The sequence below is a fragment of the Sciurus carolinensis genome, chromosome 18 (genome assembly GCF_902686445.1).
Source record: "Sciurus carolinensis chromosome 18, mSciCar1.2, whole genome shotgun sequence".
Lineage (NCBI taxonomy): Eukaryota > Metazoa > Chordata > Mammalia > Rodentia > Sciuridae > Sciurus > Sciurus carolinensis.
This window is the reverse complement of record NC_062230.1, coordinates 30,406,250-30,426,179: the sequence shown is the minus strand read 5'-3', so window position 1 is coordinate 30,426,179 and position 19,930 is coordinate 30,406,250. Positions and strand designations below refer to the sequence as shown.

General features: G+C 38.5%; 1 protein-coding gene across 7 annotated transcripts in view; it reads right to left on the bottom strand.

Annotated features, from left to right (window-relative positions):
- Parn (poly(A)-specific ribonuclease) overlaps positions 1-19,930 on the bottom strand; it is a 143,609-nt gene that overhangs the window by 73,881 nt on the left and 49,798 nt on the right. For all 7 annotated transcript variants that reach the window (XM_047532749.1, XM_047532751.1, XM_047532746.1 and 4 more), the window contains 3 exons: positions 11,344-11,399; positions 9,843-9,929; positions 6,210-6,284 (listed from right to left, as the gene is read on the bottom strand). In XM_047532749.1, coding sequence (XP_047388705.1) covers positions 6,210-6,284; positions 9,843-9,929; positions 11,344-11,399 — 218 coding nt within the window. The remainder of the gene's footprint in view (positions 1-6,209; positions 6,285-9,842; positions 9,930-11,343; positions 11,400-19,930) is intronic.

The window sequence follows — 19,930 nt, the reverse complement described above, 5'->3', positions numbered from 1 at the left end:
GAATAAAAGGAAAGAATAAAAATAAACTGAATGGAAATAAGGCACTGAAAAACTCAACATGGATGGTCCCTGACTCAATAGTTCAACCTGACAATTTTTTTACTTTCTGGGTACAAAAGCATACCCATATAACATTCTGCCTTTAAGTACAGTATCCAATAAATCATATGAGATATTCAATACTTTATTATAACATAGGCTTTCCTGTGAGATGATTTTGCCCAATCATAGACTAATGTAAGTGTTCTGAGCATGTTTAAGGTAGGACAGGCTGAGCTATGATGTTTTTAGTTTAGTTATATTAAACACATCTTCAACTTAATGATATTTTCAATTTACAATGTGCTGATCAGGATACAATCCCACTTTAAGTCAAGGACAATCTGTATATGATATAAAAAATTCCCTGGGGACTAGGGTTGTGGCTCGGTGGTAGAGCACTTGCCTAGCATATGTGAGGCATTGGGTTCCATCCTCAACACCATTTAAACTTAATTTTAAATTAATTAACAACATGGAAAAAACGAAACAGTACAAAGAAGTTCACTGCATAGGCTTAATAGCAAACAGAATAAGGATGACAGAGTAAAAAGTATGTGAGTTTGGAGACCGAAATTATCTAATTTGAATAACAGAAAGAAGGTAGGAAAAAAAAGTGAGGAGAGCATCAGGAACTACTAGAATAACAATAAACTAGAATAATTACATACAGGTGGTTGGAATTCCCAAAGGAGAGGCAAGAGAATATAGAACAGAAAAAAAATTTCTGAAAGTCGAGAAAGTTCCAAATCTGATAAAAGACATGAATCCATGGATTCAAGAAGCTCTGATAATCCCAAGGGAATAGTCACAGAGGAGAAGCTAAGGGTGAAGCACATGCAGAGCACACTCCAGGCCCTGGGTGTAGTCTATGAGATGAGGTGAAATATGAACTATTAATGGACAGTGAAAAGCTATAGAGACTGAAATTCTTAAAAGCAATCACCACTAAATTAATGCAAAGAGATAAAACTACAAAGTCAATGGAAAATTTAAAAAGAATGATTGTTTAACAATTCATATAATACAAAAGAAATAGAAAAGGGATAAACAAAGGAACAAAACAAACAGGGAATAAACAAAAAACACATTTTAAAGTAACAGCCTTAACCAGATCAATTATGACATTTAATCAGAATAAACACTGCAACTACAAGTCAGATTTATCAGAAAGGATAAAAAAGGAAGACTAAACTATATACTGTCTACAATAAACTTATGTATATAATACACACAGGAAGAGAGTAAGTGGAGGAAAGGGTACACTGAACAAACACAAAAAGTGTTAAAAAAAAATGGAATGATTATATTAATATCTGATAAGGAAGACTTAAAATCAGTAGCATTACCAAAGACAAAGAGAAATATTTCATAATAATAAAAGGGTCAATTCATCACCAAGATAAAACAACCAAAAGTATAAAGGTACTTAATAATAGCTTCAAAATATATGGTATGAAATTGGAAATAATTAAACAGGAAAATAGAGAATTCTGAAATCACAGGAGATTTTAACACTTCATCTCCAAACTTGATAGAGCTACTCAATAGAAAAAACATTAGTAAGGACATAGAATACACGAACAACGCTAACAGATGTGTAGGGATCAAACCACGTACTAGAAAATTTGATCTTTCTAGGTACACCTAGTATATTCAGCAAGATAGACCTTAAACTTGGCTACACTTGACCACAAAACACAAAAGAGCTGAAATCACTGCAATCTCTAATCAAACAGGATTAAATTATACATTAGTAGCAATAAGAGATCAAGGATATCCTAACCATTTAGAAATGAAACCATACCTTTCTAAATAATCAAAGTCAAAAGAAAAATTAGGAAACTTTTTTTAATCTAATGATAATGAAAATGCAAATATAATTTGCAGGATACAGAAAAAGCAGTGCTCAGAGGACAATTTATAGCTTTACATGTTTTCATTAGGGGAAAAAAAGGTCAAGTTGGGCTGGGGTTGTAGTTCAGTTGTAGAGTGTTTGCCTAGCATGTGTGAGGCACTGGTTTGATTCTCAGCACTGCATATAAATAAGTAAAATAAAGATTTATTGACAACTAAAAAAATCTTAAAAAAAAAAAAAAAAAAAAGGTCAAGTCAATGACAAGAGTCTCAGCTATGTGCTCACTGCCAGCTGAGATTGAGGCCTTGTGCACCCAGTGGAGATGAGGTGCAGCTGAAAGTAAAAATGGGCTAACCCTGTGAACTGCTTGCCCATCTCATGTGTTTCCTTACCCACCTGGCAGATGGAGAAAGCCTTACTCTCTCAGTGTTTAAGCATAACTCCTGAGAAATTACTAGCTAACCACTGAACTATTCTGACCTAGGGATAACCTGCAGGAGACCAGGCTTAAAATATTTCAAAAGAAAAACAAAACAACAACAACAAAAAAACAGTTACATAAGGGTCTACCTAAAGAAATTGGAAAAAGAGAGCCATGTAAACCCAAAGGAAGTAAAAAGAAAGAAATCTTCAAAAAAGCAGAACCAACAAAATAGCCCAAAGCAAACAATAGAGTAAAATGAACTAAGCCAAAAGCTGGCTCTTTGAAAAGATGAACAAAATTGGTCCCTAGCTAGAATAATCAAGGAAAAACAAGAACACAAATTATTAATATCACAAATGAAAATTATTTATGACTGAAGATTGTGCAAACAACAAAGAATAAGAAAACACACAGGTAAAGTTTGAGGTTATAAGCAGTCTTTTAGCAAATTCAGTGCTAAAGGATCACCTTCAAAGAGTTGTATCCACAACTCTAATAGTTATCTGTTTGGCACAATCAAAAGCTGTGCTTTTAAAAGTATGCTTTAATATAAGTGCACTCAAAACTTAGGACTGATGTGAAGCCCAGATCTTCCCCCACCACAACAAATCATCTTCAAAGCATTCCTAAGTCAGTGCACTGGGAATTTACACAACTATCTCAATGTGGGCATGCTTCACAAAATAACTGTTGGATTTCTACCTCTTCTAAAGTGCCTTTATCTGTTTGTTTGTTTTTTTTTTTCTTTTTTTTAATTTCTTGTAGTATTCACTGTGCTCCAATCTCCAGTTTTCAAAATGAACAAAAAAACCTTATTTTTCTCAAACCATTCCTATAAAATTTATAAAGGGAGGGCTGGGGAGATAGCTCAGCTAGTAGAGTGCTTGCCTCGCAAGCACAAGGCCCTGAGTTTGATCCCCAGTACCGCAAAAAAAAAAATAAAATAAAATAGAGGGAAATAATGTCCTCAAATGCACTCAAAACAATGTCCAAATACTGAGTTCAAATAGTATGACATTTGAAATACCACTGAGCTCTTCTCTCATTGAACAAAACTGTATTAGAAATATAAAAATTCTAATTATGAATAAGATTTCAGATTTGACCATTATGGGTGATTTCTTAATGACTTTGAGAACAATTCTCAAATAGTGAGGGGATCAGTGAACTCCATGCACTGAGTCCCACACTGGACATACACTGTGGCATCTGATCAGCTAGAGGGGAAGAAAGCTTAGCACAAGACTTGCATGGGGTATCACTTATCTTCACTCCAAAGCCAGGAATCTTTATCTCCACAGCTACAGCAAACAAAAAGCAACAGGAATCAAACCAAATGGTGTTCAACAGAAGGGTTTTAACAATCGACATACTAAGGTTTCCTATTAAGAAGAGAACTTTCATATTCAAGAAGTTGGAAAATGGCTTTGGAAGTCTTGATTAGAATTGGTAATGCCAAGAAAAAAAGACAGGTGTCAGTTACAAAGGAACTCCTTGAATACAAATCAAAAACAGTTTGTATCAGAGCCAAAGAAGCCATTATGAACTGTTATATAAATAGGCACTTAATGATTTTTTCAATGTTATATTATTGATCTAACAGGCCTCTGTTTCCGCTGAAATGAGTAAGTAATTTGTTTAAGATAACATTAATAGGATCTGCAGCACATTAGGTACCCCGGGTCCCTCTCATCATTAGAATTATCACTATGAAAAACAAATTTCACATTGTCTTTCAATTAAATATATGCAAAGTTTCAGAAATCACAGCAAAAGACCAGTTGAGTGCAAAAAAGGCATTTCTAAGTCATAATACCACAAATATCACTTATTTGTATCAATAAATATTGCATATTTACTTACTGATGCCAGACATGACTGCTTTCAGCACTGCAAAACAATAGTGAGTTCTTTACGGATCTGTTAAAATGATGAAATAAGGTAAAAAGAATGCTATGCAAGCAGAGGGAATGGGGTCTGACCCCTACAAAGGCAGCCAGAGAAAACATCCAGAAGAAATGATGTTTAACTTGAGATGAGAGGAAAGCAGGGCACAGCCCTGTTCTGTAGGAAGCCAGGGCTTAGTAAAAGATGTCTCTGTCAAAGGAAACTATGGTCAAAGGCACAGCAGGTGCAAATTGCCAGGTACTTTGTTAAGAGTTGTCTTTTGTGCAGGAAAAGAGACCTAGTAGAAAATTAAACTCTGATAGCCACATCTGTATATGGCACAAGGTAACAGTCATTCACTTCTTAATCTAGGAATGAAAAAGGAAAAAGTTGTGGCCTATTCTCAACACTGCCCGTTTAAACACACACATTTGTTACTCATGCCACAGAGTAAGATGGACCCAGCGCTGTCCACAGGGAGGCAACACAACCAAGTAGTCAAACACAACAGAGTGCCCCACGGCCCGCTGAATCTGACATGTAGCTCCCAGACGTCAGTTATCACTGAATAAAATACTTAGATTAAAAGCTACTGTTGGAAGATTTTTCCAATAATAAGTAAGGAGGCAATCATTATTCAGCAGGAACATTAAAAGGAACCCTGACATTCCAACACCTAAATAAGGACTCATCCTTGTATTTTCAAATAAATACCACTAACTAGTATCTACAGATTTCAAAGTATTTTTACAGTCTCATTCTTTCTGTTCACAGAAGGGAAGTCAAGCAGGTTATTTTAATAATCACCCGCCATTTGTCAAACACTGAGGTGGAGTACCAGGCTTTTTGCTGGGAACTTAACATCATGATCTCATTGCACCCTTGCACCTACCCTGCAAAGGAACTCTGCCACCCACCTCTTACAGACACAGAACCTAAGGCTTAGAGGTCCCCGTAACTTTCACAAGGACACATGCAGACAAGCAGTGGAGCTGCAGTGGGTCCCCAGGTCAGATCCCGAAGCCTACACATCTCCTTCCCTCCCCACTGCAAGGCTTCTGTGTCACTAGAGTGTGACCAGCAAGGCAGCTGGAGCAAAGACACTGAGCGGAGAGAGATAGGAACAGGCTGCAGGTCAGGAGTTCCAGCTAAGTTCTCTTCCAACCACACTGAAGCCGCACCTTGGTGCCTGCCCATTGTTTGAAGGTATCTTTAGCTTTCTAATAAGTTGATCTCTTTGGATTGGGTTCTCTTTAAACCACCTTTCTAAAGATTGTGGAGGAACAAATCACAGAAACGTATCTAAGCAAAAATCAAAACACTTAATAAGCAACACTATTCACACCCTGCATCCAACACTATCTTCAGGTGTCATATGTTCCTGAAATAAACTTCACAGTGAAATCTGCTATTAAATAACTATAAGAAAAGTTCAAAACTATGCCAAGCTTTATACACATAATCTCATGTAATCCTCACAATAACCCTAACAAGATTATACTATTATCCTTAGTTCACAGAGATAAGCACAAGTTTATCAAGGTTAAATAACATGCCCAAGGTCACACGATTACCAGTGGTGAAGCAGTATGATTCCAGAGCCTATGCTTCTAACCTCTACAACACAGCCTGTGTTCATGAGATGGTCAGATAACTAAACAAAAATATTCTGATACAAATTTGTATGTTCACAGAAGTGTTCATACATAATTACTTGAGAGTTACATTATCAGAATTATATAATCTTAATGTGCTACTCTTTGTTAAAAGAAACAGGCATCTCACTTAAAATTTTCTCACCTTTTAGATTATTAAATACTTCGTTAAATAAAGAAATAAATATCATTTAAATTTTTCACACCTTTTAAATTATGAAGCTTGAAATCTATTTGAATATGTAGCTGAATGACACATTTTTTTAATACTCTACTCAATAGCTTTTCAATTGAGAGTGAGCTCACACCCTACTCTACACACAAAACAGATGCCCCAAACACTCACCAATGGGTACTTGTTCAGGCTGACTGAGAGAGACGAAAGCCGATGTGTCATCAATCCAGGATATCTGAATGCTACCTGTTAACATTAAATTGAAAGTAAAGTGAGCACTTCACCATTCAGAGAACTCTCAGATTTACTTTATAGATCTGATGTTTATAGAGATGCTGGTTAAAAGCAGGAAAAAAAAAAAAAAAACTGATTCAAAAATCTCAGCACTACAGGTCAGCCTGCTTAAAACTTAAATTCACTATAGTAGTTTTTCTGTTAAAATTTCAAGAGAAATAAGCAGCTTGTAGAAATTTGTTTTAAAAGGAAAAGAAAGCTCCAATTGGACTGAATCCTGGAACACATCATCATTTAGTCCAGGGCTAGAGAACTTTTTCCCTCTCAAGACCACTAACAGAACTCAGATCATCTATGTTCAAAAGCACTTCTGTTTCTTTTTCGAGATTGCTACGGTTTGAACACAGTGGTTGCCCTACTCCCCAAACTCATGCTCAAATTTAAGCCCCACTATTAAGAGGGTGGAAATTTGTAATCCCAGCTGTTTGGGAGGCTGAGACAGGAGGATCAATAGTTTGAGGCCAATATGGGCAATTTTGTGAAACTCTCTCAAAATAAAAATTGGCTGGGGGTGGGTACTGTAGTTCATTAGTAGATTGCTTGCCTAGCATTTGCCTAGTATGCATGAGGTCCAGGGTTATATCACTAGCACCACAAAAAGAGGTGGGGGGATGTAATCTGACTTTGTTGTTTACATGGGAGGCTTTCAGAAATGATTAGTATTAGATGAAACCATTAAAGTGGCTTCATGAAAAGAGGGAGAGACATCCAGACAAATTCACACCTCCCCGGTCTCTTGCCTGTGATGCCCTACAGTACTTGAGAATTCTGTCAGTAAGAAGGCCATCACCAGATGTGTGGGCCCTTGATCTTGTACCTCCAACACCCTGACCAAAACTCACCTGTCTCTTATGTTACTGGCAAACAGAAAATGGACTAATATAGACACAAACTTTGAAACTGAAGAACAGGAAACAAAAATGAGTCAAAACACATCACAGTAATAAGGAAAAAATCAATGTTGAAGAGAATAAGAGGCAGAATGGAGGACAAGAAAACGAAGGAGCCAAAGAGAAAAAACCAAGTCAGATCAGTAACGGGGACAAACAGAAGCAAAGAGCTACCTTAAAACCAATGACATATACAGACTGAGAGGCAAATACAAAAGACTAAACACAAATAGGACAGAATGGAGGGGGAAAAGCTAGGAGAAGAGCAGGGGCCCAGGCGGCTGGAGAAAACAGAAGGGAAGAGCAGAGACCTGTCGGATCCATAACAGTGCCCTTGAAAAAATACAGAGGACTGGACTTTACAAAATAGGAAAACATCACCAGACTCTAGCAATGAAAAAAATGTTTTCATTTCTACTAAAATTTCTGAAAGCTAGGAATTTTTGAAAAGTGTTTTGTTTTAACTATCAAAGGAAAAAACAAAAATCTTTACTTTTAGCTGAGTAAGGCACAACACTGACTTACACAGTTAGAAAAATCAGGTGCTGTTACTTGGTTACTCTCTGCCCTGGGTATGAGTTACCTTTAGACAGGTAACAATAGCTAACTTCTACTGAGTAGTACTATGGTTTGGATGTGAGGCGTTGCCCCCAAGTTCCCGTGTTAATGCAGGAAATGTTCGGAGGTAAAGTGACTGGACTGTGGCAGCTGCAACCTAACGAGTCCACCCTAGTCTCAATGGACTGACTGGGCAGGCTAGACACAGCTGGAGGAGCTGGGTCGCTGGTGGTGTGCCCTGGAAGGGTTACTCTTCCCTGTGCCCCCTCCCCCTCCTCTCTGCTTCCTGACTCCACCCCGAGCTCAGCAGCTTTCCTGCACTGGGCCCTTGCCCGCTGATGTGCTGCCTCACCTTGCACCCAGAGCAATGGAGTCAGCCTTCCATGGACTGAGATCTCTGAATCCATGAGCCCCAATTAAACTCTTCTACTTCTCCAGTGTTCTCTGTTGGGTATTTTGGTCACAGTGATGCAAAGCTGACTGACACAAGTAGTTACTATTATGTCACACACTTTCCTAATTGCCTGACTGACACAAGTAGTTACTATTATGTCACACACTTTTCTAATGATCAGCTCATTTGATCTTAAGTGGCATATCAATGAAAAGGTATTATTAATATTATTATTATCAGCATCATCATCACCATCATTATCATTTTCTCCAATGAGGAAACAAAGAATACTTGCCCAAAGTCACACAGCTGATTTTTTTTTTTTTTAATTAAACTGAAAAAATTCTACTTGGAGCATTTTACTTAATTTAGTCAATTAAAGTTTGACAACACAGAAATAAGAATTTGGTGTGAATCAACGAAAGCTTCCAAAAGAAATGAGCCTTGAAATTCAACTGCATTTCTTTATCTGTATTTAAATTAAAAAGCAACTAGGATTTCAGAGAACATCTAGACTATCTGCAAAGAGCAGGATAATTTTCCAGAAAATGCCTTTCACATATTTTTCTAAAAATAAAGTATGTGAAGTTTTTAAGTTTTTAAATTTGTTTTTACTTATAAGAGGTAATATATGCTTACTTTAGAAAATACAAAAAAGCACAAAGGAAAAATAAAGCATTCATGTGCTGACAGCATGGTACTATCAGTCAGATTTCTATATACAGTTTTATAAAATAGTATTAGCTATAAGGAATCCTATTTTGTACCTACTTTTTACTCTAAGGATTAAAATGTAAACAACTTAACATCATTAATACTAATAAAATACTTTTCAAATGTCTGCATACTATCCCTTGAGGAAATGCATAAACAGTTACCAGTCTTACTTAGCTTTTTGCAGCATTCATTTTATCTAAGAATTTCCAAAGAGGAGATAGCTTAAATAACTTAATATCTTAAGATAAAGAGGTGTTGATGTGGGCTCGGGTTGTGGCTCAATGGTAGAACACTTGCCTAGTGTGTGTGAGGCACTGGGTTCAGTTCTCAGCACCACATATAAATAAATGAATAAAAGGTCTATCAACATCTTAAAAAAATTTTAAAAAGGAAGCGGTATTGGTGCAGGCTTGCAATCAGAACAGTCTACAAATCCTAACCAGAAGTCTGGTCAAATTAATAGAATCACATGACCTGGTAAAAAGGAAAGAACTACTCTCCTTCATAAATATCTCATATCTTGGTCAGCTCAGACAATTGTGTTGGTTGCTTTAATTATAATGTCAAGCAGAGACTGCCTGCCCTTATGAAACAGACATTCTCTCTGAATTTATTCTAAGATTATTTACTCTCAGTCTGAGTTTATGTTCCCTAGTCACAGTAATGGTGTCTTGCTTTTTATAGATTAATAGGATCCTACTGGAAAGTGAATCCTATTAATCCACAGATCATATTAAGCACATATTAACCTCTCAGATCATATCAGATCATATTAACACATATTAGCTCCTCAGATCATATTAGCACAAAAAAAATTCCATGAATGAAATTAAAACCTTGTTGTGAATTTACATTCTTTCATGCCCAAGCTAAAACTGTCTATCCACCCACAACCACCTATATCAAAAGAATAGCCAAACCCTAAGATGTGCATCTGCACTGTTCACTTACCAAAGGCACTGAAAAGCTGGTAAAGGTCGCTGGTTTTCCATTCTTTGGGGAACGTCACATGGAGAACATGATCACGTTTAGGTTGTACTACAAGACAAATACATGATTAAAGGTCGACAGTTGAAAAGCAATCAAGTAAACCAGGGATTCTTTGATGAAACTACCTCACAGTAGCTAGTGGAATTGCTATGAATGCCTCATGATTTCCAAACAACCCCTAGAGTATTCTTAGCATTGGCCAAACTCTGCATCACAAGCTAGACCTATACAGTCCACTACAATTTCATAACTAACTCTATGCAGAATCATCTCCTCTTTTCAAAAGGCTCCTGTACAGATATTGCAAAGGGGGGAAAGGCTACTCTGTTCTAGAAGTTTCCCTAAACATTTAACCTCCTCCTTTTAATCTAGCTGTCCACATGTTTTGTTTTTTTTAAAATAATAATGCACTGGCCAAACTAAATGAACTGATAGCTTTTAAGCAGAGGCAGTCTTGACTCACAACACTGGGTTCTAATCCCAGACCACCGCTTCACCATGCAATTCTGGCCACTCTTGGCTATGAATTGGGAATGGTGATATTTAGCTGACAGAACTGCTGTGAGACTGGTAGACTGATGTGGAGTTCGGCACACCAGCATGGCAATGAAATATCATCCCAATACTATTATCACCAACTACAGTTCACCCATGAATTAAGGCAAATAAACTGAGACTCTCAGGAGAAAAGCCAGGGGCTGGTACAGTGGCATGCACCTGTAATCCCAATGCTTTGGAGGCTGAGGCAGGAGAATCTCAAGTTCAAATTAAAAGCCAGACTCAAGAATTTAACAAGACACTCAGCAGCTTACAGAGACCCTGTCTCAAGAGTTAAAAAGGACTGGAGGTGCAACTTGGTGGTAAAATGCTCCTAGGTTCAATCCCTGGTTTTAAAAAAAGGCAAATGGAATGGAAAAGTAAACATAAGAAAAGTAGCAGCAATTATCCCCCAAACAGACTGGACTTCTGAGGTTTTGTTTTTCTTCTTTCTTTTTGGTGAAGGGGATGGAATGTAGGGTCTCATGCACACTAAGCTACACCCTCAAGTCTTTTACAGTTTTTAACAGGGCCACCTACCCCGTTAACCCACTAAAATTAAATATATACCTACTCAAGTAATTGGAAAACAGAAATTTTAAAAGTAACTGACATAGATAGCATAACTTAAAATCTATTATAAATATTTATAAGAAGTGATGAAATTAGAATTCTGAGGGAAAATGAAATAATGAAGCAAAGACTTTTTAAAAATCAACTCATGCATAAACTGGAAAATGTAAGTAAAGAGATGACTAATGAAGGCCCCAGGGTCCCATTAACTTAAGCATACTATTCATATCAACCACAAAAATCACTGCCCATGTTTAAGTAATAGATTTCCTTCAATAATATATTTTCTGTTAGTCCTTCAGACCACACACTTAAGTGCACAGATACAATGAGAAAATAAAAATTAACTCACAATCCGGTCCTTCCAGGTTTAGATAGGGGATATCCATGACCCTCATAAGAAATAACCTATAAAAAGATGAGAAAAACAGGTAATGGACTAATTTCTTAAGAAAAAGCACAGAGGTATCTATTAAATGTCTTAAGAAGCCCTTTCATTATACTGGTCTATTTCTAAAATAATTTTTAGAGATCTTAAAATTCAATTCAGAGATTCTTCTCTTGGGCTAAACATTTATCATAAACAGGACAAACAAGCCACGTGCATGGCACACTCCTGTAATCCCAGGGACTTGAGAGGCTGAGGCAGGGAGATCTCAAGTTGAAGGGCAGTCTCTTAGCGAGACCCGGTCTAAAGTAAAAAATAAAAAGGGTTGGGGATGCAGCTCAGTGGTAAAGCACCCCCAGGTTCAATTGCCAGTGCCAAAAATAAATAAATAGGAAAAACTCCAATGAACTGCAGTATCCCGAACCTACAACAGTTTCTGCCCCTCAGTTGTTGCTCAATAAGTATCAGCTTAAATGAGTGAAATCAGTCATCAAAAGGCTGAAAGTTCTGTGCAGAGCTGCCTTGTTACTTCAGAGAAATGGTAAGAAAACAAATACAAAACATCTTACCAACTCATGAATACCTGCTCCTACTAATTAAAAAGGCACCCTCAAGAATGGTGTTTGTGAGCAGAGGACAGAATGACAGTGTCAGTTTCTTTTCTGTTTTAATGAAATGCAAAGGCACGGGACAGACGCTAATCTCTTGGGTAAACCACATGGTCTCAAGAGAGTGAGTGTCTCAAAAACCCATATCATTATCATCATTTAAAACATAATAAAAGTTCAAAGCAAAACAATCTTAAGAGCTGGAGTTGTGGCTCAGTGGTAGAGCGCTTGCCTAGTGTGTGTAAGGCACTGGGTTCACTGGGTTCAATCCTCAGTACCACATAAAATAAAGTAAAGGTATTGTGTCAAATACAACTAAAAATTTTTTTTTAAAAATCGTTGTTAAAAAACCTATCTTAGTAATACAAACTATAGCAGTCATTTTATGTATATCTCCAAAATGGATACAAAGGCACTTAAAGAATACTTGTTAATTACAACTTTCTATAATGTCATTCAATTTTCTCCATTTGCAAGATTACGGACAAAATATCAGGCATTTTGTTGTGTGTAAGATGATTTTCATAAGTTTTACTTGGATAACTGTACATTGTGTGTTTCTGGTAGAGACTACATTATACAGCAAATTAAAAAAGCAACCTAAGTACCCAACAGCAATTAGTTTGGCTTCACTGCCCTACAATTAAGGCACAATATTACCAGGTATTCAAAAGCCAAGCAGGGTATCATCTAGTTTACAAATGGAACCAGCAGCATGAACAACACTGTTCTCTTAATGTCAGAAAAAACTTGTTATGGTAGTTTGTGGTTTGAAAGCTTGTACGGCCTATAATTTAATAAACCAAATTCCATGGCCAAGAAACCAAATTTATTTTAGTTCACTAATTTAAGTTATGTGTACTATTCTGCTTTTGTAAGCTGATTTGTCCAATTTAATCAATACTATTTACAATGCCAGAAAACAGTAAAATACCTGAAGCACCTAGCAGAGAAGGTTCTCAGTAAGAAAGGCAGCTATCATTATCATAGCCTAGCAAAGACCTGGGAAGTCATGCCTAAGGGTAGGAGGCTCAATAATGTTATGCTTCAAATTATTTCCAATTCTTCAATTAGCAAATTTAGACACAGAATAAAAAAATAAATTAAAAAAAATTATTTTAAACTTAATATAACGAAGGGCTCAGTGGGAGGGCACTTCCCTAGTATGTGTGAGGGCCTGGGCTGGTCCCCAGCACCACACAAACACACACGAAGTTAATGAAACAGATCAAGCACCATAAAAATAATTTAAAAAATTCACCCTAAGTTTTAAGGGAAAAATAAATGTTTAACCAACAAGATAGTCATTCTTACACTATTCAATGCACCAGTAATCAAAATCAACTTCAATAGTATGCAAGGTCAATAAGTTACAGTTCAAGATTTCACCATAATAAACCATCAAAAAACTATCAAGAAAAAAAAAAAAAAACCCTATGAAAACCTCAACACACGAATAACTCAGGGTATAATTTTAAGTTTTAAAAAAGCACAAAACTAAAAGGAAGAAAGAAAAAGAAAACCACACGCACGCACAAAATTTCATTTACTACTTTTTTCTTTCTTTTTTCTTTACAGTACTGGGATTGAACTCAGTGGCAATCTATGACTGGGCTACCTCACCAGCTCTTTTTATTTTTTGAGACAGGGTCTTGCTACCTTGACCAGGCTGGCCTTGACCCTGCAACCCTCCTGCCCCAGCCTCCTGAATAGTGGGGATTACAGGAGTGCACCAGTGGCCAACCTTATTGCTACTACTGGTTTTTTAAACATAAAAAAGAAAATTAAGGCTATCAGAACAGAGAGACCAGGGGGAAGTTGCTACAGATATTCTTAGAAAAAGCCTACTGAAAATGCCATTTGAATTAGTCTTGTGTTTTAGGGTAGGATAGTATGCAATTTTTTTTTCTTTTTTTTTGGTACTAGCAATTGCAAGCAGGGGTTCTTTACCACTGAGCTACATCCCCTGTCCTGATTTTTACTAAAATATTTATTATTTTGCTAAATTACTGAGGCTGGCCTCGAATTGAGATCCTCTTGCCTTAGCCTCCCAAGTCACTGGGATCACAGGTATGCGTTGCCACGCCTGGCTTTTTTGTTTTACTTATAAAGTTCATGGGAGCTCAATAATGAGTTTAAAAAACCTACTGTCCTACAAATACAAATATGGATTAACCTTAAAAAGAAAAGGGGGTTTCTCTAATTTCTCTCACCATGTAAGTGTTTAAAATTTTTTTCTGAGAAATGTCTTTTGTCAAGCAATATACACGTAGGCTATTTGTCCTATAATAGTTCATACAAATTTTAAGTGGTATCTCTAATTTAAATAAAAATTCACTCTCCGGTAACATATCCAAAATACCTTTTCAAAAAGTTTGGTTAATCCTACCCTATGGTGTTTGTTTTCTCAATACTTTTTAGACAGAAACCCTTTCCAATAAATTATTAATAGCACTTCTCAGTCTTCCCCAAGCCTCCACCTTCCCGTCTGGGCTTCAGGGAGAAATGCACAGCCCCAACCCCAGGAAGAACACTGAAACCAACTCTGAGTGTGACTTGGCACACTGCAGCTCTGCAAAGAGCCATGCGATTGTGAAACTGACTCTAAAACTGTAGCTAAGCGTCTGCGGAATTGAACCAAAGTAAACCTTCCCAAACCCTCCTGCCTCCTCCTGCCATGCTGTAAGCAAGCCTTTGCTGTGGTGCCCCTGCTGCCCTTTGGAAGGAAAATCAAAGCATTCCAATGCACGCATCCCTCATCCAAACTGGCTGTCAGAGAGCCTGCGCTGACTCTCTGGAATGATTTGATACTTGTATTTTATCAAATATGGTTTGGGAACTTGACAGTTTCATCTTAACGAAAGCGGAGATGCACTGGGCAAGCAGAAAGGCTGACAGCACACAGCAGGGTGCTCCTTCACCGGGAACTGTACTAAGAACACTCTCCCAGAAGGCCATTCATCTGCAGGCATCAAAAAGATCCTCAAATCAACGTGTGCATGAAACACTATTTCTATTTTCCTGAAGATTCGAGATGGCTATAATATAGTCATGACACTCAATCACGACTGTGAGGGAGTACTGCTACATTCTTGAAAGCTTTCTGATGAAATACCATTTTCCTACCTGACCTCTAAAGGTTATTTGACTCTACTGAAGACTAAAATTAAAATTCCCATACAGAGGCCAATTTTATACCAGAATTCTGTCCTAAGAAACTGTGCAACAAAGTTCACAATCTAGATGCCACAAAGCAAATGCTGTGGTATTTGTCAGGTTTCCTCTGCAGTACTGTGAGTAAACCCTGACCTTGAGCATGCTAGGCAGGCACTCTACCACTGAGTTACAGTCCCAGCCGTTTTTATTTTTTGACGTGGTCTTGCTGCGTTGTCCAGGTTGGCCTCAAACTAGTGCTCTTCCTGCCTCAGCCTCCCAAATCACTGAGATAATAGGTATTCACCATGATCTGACTCAAATTTGTCATCTGACTCAAATTTGAGTTACTGACTCAAACTCTGGGCTGAGAACCACTATTTAACAGGAAATCTGTGTTCAACACTGCTGTTAATTACCATTGGAGATGATTCCCCAGTCAGTTGCTTAATAACTTATACTGACTTCTTCAAAATAATTTGTCTTAATGGTTTATTTATATTAAATGATTTTGACTTAGAAAAGCACAAAACTATTAAAACAAATAACAAGGACAACCTCAAAATCCAGGAAGCAATAACACAAAGCTTTACCACTCCCTGAAACCAGGAGGTCACACTGTGACAAGCAATTAGATTCTCTGCAAGAGATAATCTAGGGAAAATTATTGCTGACAGCTGTCATTCTCATTTTGAAGAATCAAAAAAAAAAAAGATAACTCAAATGACTCTTGACATCCCATTAGCAAAATTAGAACCTTTTCCTGTGAATTGGCTACAAATTAAGATTTAGCCACCAATGCAGCACTGAAGACTGGCAAACCCAAACACATAATACAAAGAATCAAACACTTGGGACCTTTATTATAATTCTCCAACCTTACCAACAAGCTTCAACACACTGGCAACCGTACAACACACTAGGCTGCTCTAAGGAACATACTCAGATCAAAGGTTATTCTCTGATGACACAAGACCTTGCCTTGGACTATGGCTTATTTGAACCATTCCCTAGTTGTTCAGTGAATACCAAAAAAAATTGCAAAATAATGCCAGTATTAACCCATTTTAGCAGCCGTGCTCAAAAAAACAAAATTGCAAATGTGATAATCAAAAATGCATGTCCTGAAGGTTACTCACAAACACTCTGCATGGAGAATTAAATCTCTGGAAGCTGAAGAGCACTGTAGTTCTTCAAAATGCTGCATTACCAATCTACAGACTAAATCACTGGTTTTATTCAGAAATGAAGGAAAATATTTAATTTCCTCTTATAGCAGCAGGTTTTCCAGTACAGCAACTGAAGGCAGAGGAAGAAAATGAATGAAAGAGGTGAGCTGATGGTCACATTAAAAAGCAGTTCACAAGTTGGTGCAGTGGCGACCACCCATACGTGGTCCCAGCTACTTGGGAGGTTGAGGCAGAAGGATCTGCTTGAGCCCAGGAGTTCAAAGCCAGTCAGGGGAACACAGCAAGGCCCTACCTCTTCAAAAACAAAAACTGGTCCTGCCATGCCCTGGAGAGAATGCCATGTGTGGAGGGGCAAACTAAGAAGAGGCCCACTGGCAAGGGACGGGTGTGAAGAAACCATGGCAGATCCACCTGACAGGGCGGAGATGGCTGTCCACATGACACTGACCACTAGTTGTATTGTCCTCTGAACTCCTCATTATATATTTTTAAGTTACAAATTTACATAACTAGTATAGTATTAATCGGTAAATGAGGAACACTAGCCAGGCTTGGTGGCCCACAGTTAGAGTCCCAGTTACTCAGGAGGCTGAGGCAGGAGGATCACTTGAGATCATGCATCTGAGACCAGCCCAGGCAAAACAGCAAAAGACCATTTTGAAATAAATGAAAAATAAGGCAAATGAGGAACACTGGTATCAATTAGCAAATGAAATAGACACAGAAAATAGTAGGAAATACACTAAAATAACAGCATTTTTTTCCCTTTATTGCTGAGGAATCGAGTCAACTTTTTGTGTTTAAATTTAGAAAATAATTTTTTTTTAAGTACCAACTTCATGACTAAAAATGACACTATTTACCACTGCCTGTTCAGCCTCATGTGACCCTCTGTAGTCTGGAGGACAGGCAGGAAAGCAGGGGTCCCTTTACAGGAGGAATGCAGGGGCAGGTTTTTCCATGTTCAGTGGCCTGCCCTTGGCCACCAGGCCAGGGGGTAGGGTGAGTAGGACACAGATCCCAGTTCCCACCCTAGCCCTAGGCAAGTGCGCCCTCCCTTCTCTCTGCTGGGAACCCTCATGCCTCTGTCTTTTAACCCAAAATGTTTTCTGAAGTCTTCAGGTAAATGGCGAGCCCTGAGTCCAGCAGGAGGGGCCGGGACAAGGATAGCCTCCCACACTCCTAGGGTGCACAAGTGAAGCAAGAGCTCAGGATACGAGTGAAGATCTCAGAAACATTCTTTTGTAATACTCTAAGGGCTCACTGAAGTACAGCTTCACGTGATGGTACATGAGCCCAGACAGAAGAAAGAAGGCTGCTGTCCGGGGAAGGGCTTTGGGGACAGTGAAACCAAGGCAATGGGAAAAACAGGCAGTGCACTGAGCCATGTGGTCACGGATCCAAGGACAACCCTGTTGTCTGTGCTGTGCAAAAGAGATGCTACCTGGGCTCTGGGATTCCCAGTCACATCTGCCCACACGCCAGGGCCACCATCAGGAAAACCAGGGAATCAGTGCTGCTCAGGGGTGCCCAGGGGTATTTGGACACACAGTCTTATTTAATGTAACACCAGATGTGCACACATGATCACAGGCCTGAATGATCCAGAAACACTTCTAAAGTCATGACATGTCTTAATAAAGCACAGTGTTTACTCTGGTCTTTCTCCATACCAAAAGTAAAACCCTTAAGTTCCCAATCTCTTTATTCTTCCTCCTAAAAACAGTATTTCACTCCCCAAGTAAAAATTTGCTGTTGTCATCAGGTATAGTGACAGACACTTGTGATCCCAGCTATGTGTCGGAGTCTGAAGCAGGAAGATCACAAATTTGAGCCCAGTCTATGCAACTTGGCAAGACCCTCTTTCCAAACTGAAAGAGAAAGAAAGAAAGAAAAGAAAGAAAAGAAAGAAAGAAAGAAAGAAAGAAAGAAATTGTAAAGAATTGGCAATATAGCTCAGTGGTAAAACGCTTACCTAGAATGCATGAGGCCTTGGGTTCAATTTTGAGTGCCACTTTCTACTTCTATCCAGACTACACTCTTGCTGGGTATAGTGGCACACACCTGTGTTCCCAGTGGCTCAGAGACAGACAGGAGGATCAAAGTCAGTTCAAAGCCAGCCTCAGCAAAAACAAGGCGCTAAGCAACTCAGAGAGACCCTGTCTCTAAATAAAATACAAAATAGGACTGGGGATATGGCTCAGTGGCAGAGTTCCCCTGAGTTTAATCCCTGGTCCCCGCCTCCAATAAAAAGACTACACTCCTGTTTTATCTGGGGGGGAAAAAAAAAAAAAAAGAGGTATCCAAGTAAAACTGCAACCTCTTATACCACTGAAGGCTGGGATATAGAAACAGTAATGCAATCTAATCCCAACACAATTTGAGCAATGAATTAATATGCAGCTCACCCCAAGTCCCAAGCCTTCCTATAGAGAACTGAAACCCTTCCCGGCTACTGGCTCTACTGTACTTGCAAATGGTCTTGGTGTTTCCTCCAGGGCACAGCAGTAAAAGCACTTCATAAGAACCTCCTATGCAAGGACTCATCATTATACATATTTATGTGCTATAAAAAACTAATTTTATCTTCAGGGTAGGAAGCATGCAAACATCTCTCACAAAATAAGCTCATTTATTTTGCTCACTGGAACTGCTGTGTAGAGTAAGGATAACCACTGGCCAGAAGAGAGTCACTGTGGCATCACTTATTTTAATTTCACTCAGGTGGGGGGATACAATTTTCAATCCAGTCACTTGCTGTTTTGACAAATAGAGCGTTACCCAACATTTGTCCTGAAGCCAGCTTGCATCCTTTCTTAAACAGAACCAACACTAGGAACGAGGGTAGGGGAAAAAAAAAAAGAAAAGAAAACCAGCAGCTCATTGGAACAGTCTCCATCAAATGAACCATATCAAATTACATCAAATAAAAATGTTAAATGAAGCATTATATAAAGGTAACATCTACAGGGCCTGTAAACCACAGGCTGTTAAATATCAGACAGAGGAGTCTAGCCCCACACAACCAGATGGTCAAATTCAACATCTTTCAGAATAGCCACCCAGACCAAAGACAGAAAAGGAATCTTCCAAAGAGACTAACACTGTCTTGTAAGAAAATACACAATCAACGGCAGCAATGCTTCTTCCAGAGCCTGTGTGCTGTGGCAGAAGAACAGTCTCAGCGAGGATGGACCTGGTTACCCCTGACTCTGCCACTCCTGGAGCACTAGGAAGGTGCCTCTGCTTTGAAATGCCAGACAGCATCACCTGCCTGTGAGGACTGTGTCAGAAATTACCTACAGAAATTACCTACAGGTGACAGATTCTGCATAGTGGAAGGTGATCAATGGCTAAGCTACTAAATTTCTTAGAGCACATCGCTGATGCTTGAACATTACAAATTAAATGCTAAACAGTCTTGAAAACACCATGCCCAACTTCTCCCAGTCAGGACCAATGCAAGGTTAGGATGCCTAAGAATGCCAACTTCACCACTAATGTGCCTACAGTGAGCTGAAAGGTGGCCTCTATATAAAAACATTCACCAGTAGGAAGAAGGACCCTGTGATTACCACTGCTATTAATCTGCCTGTCCTG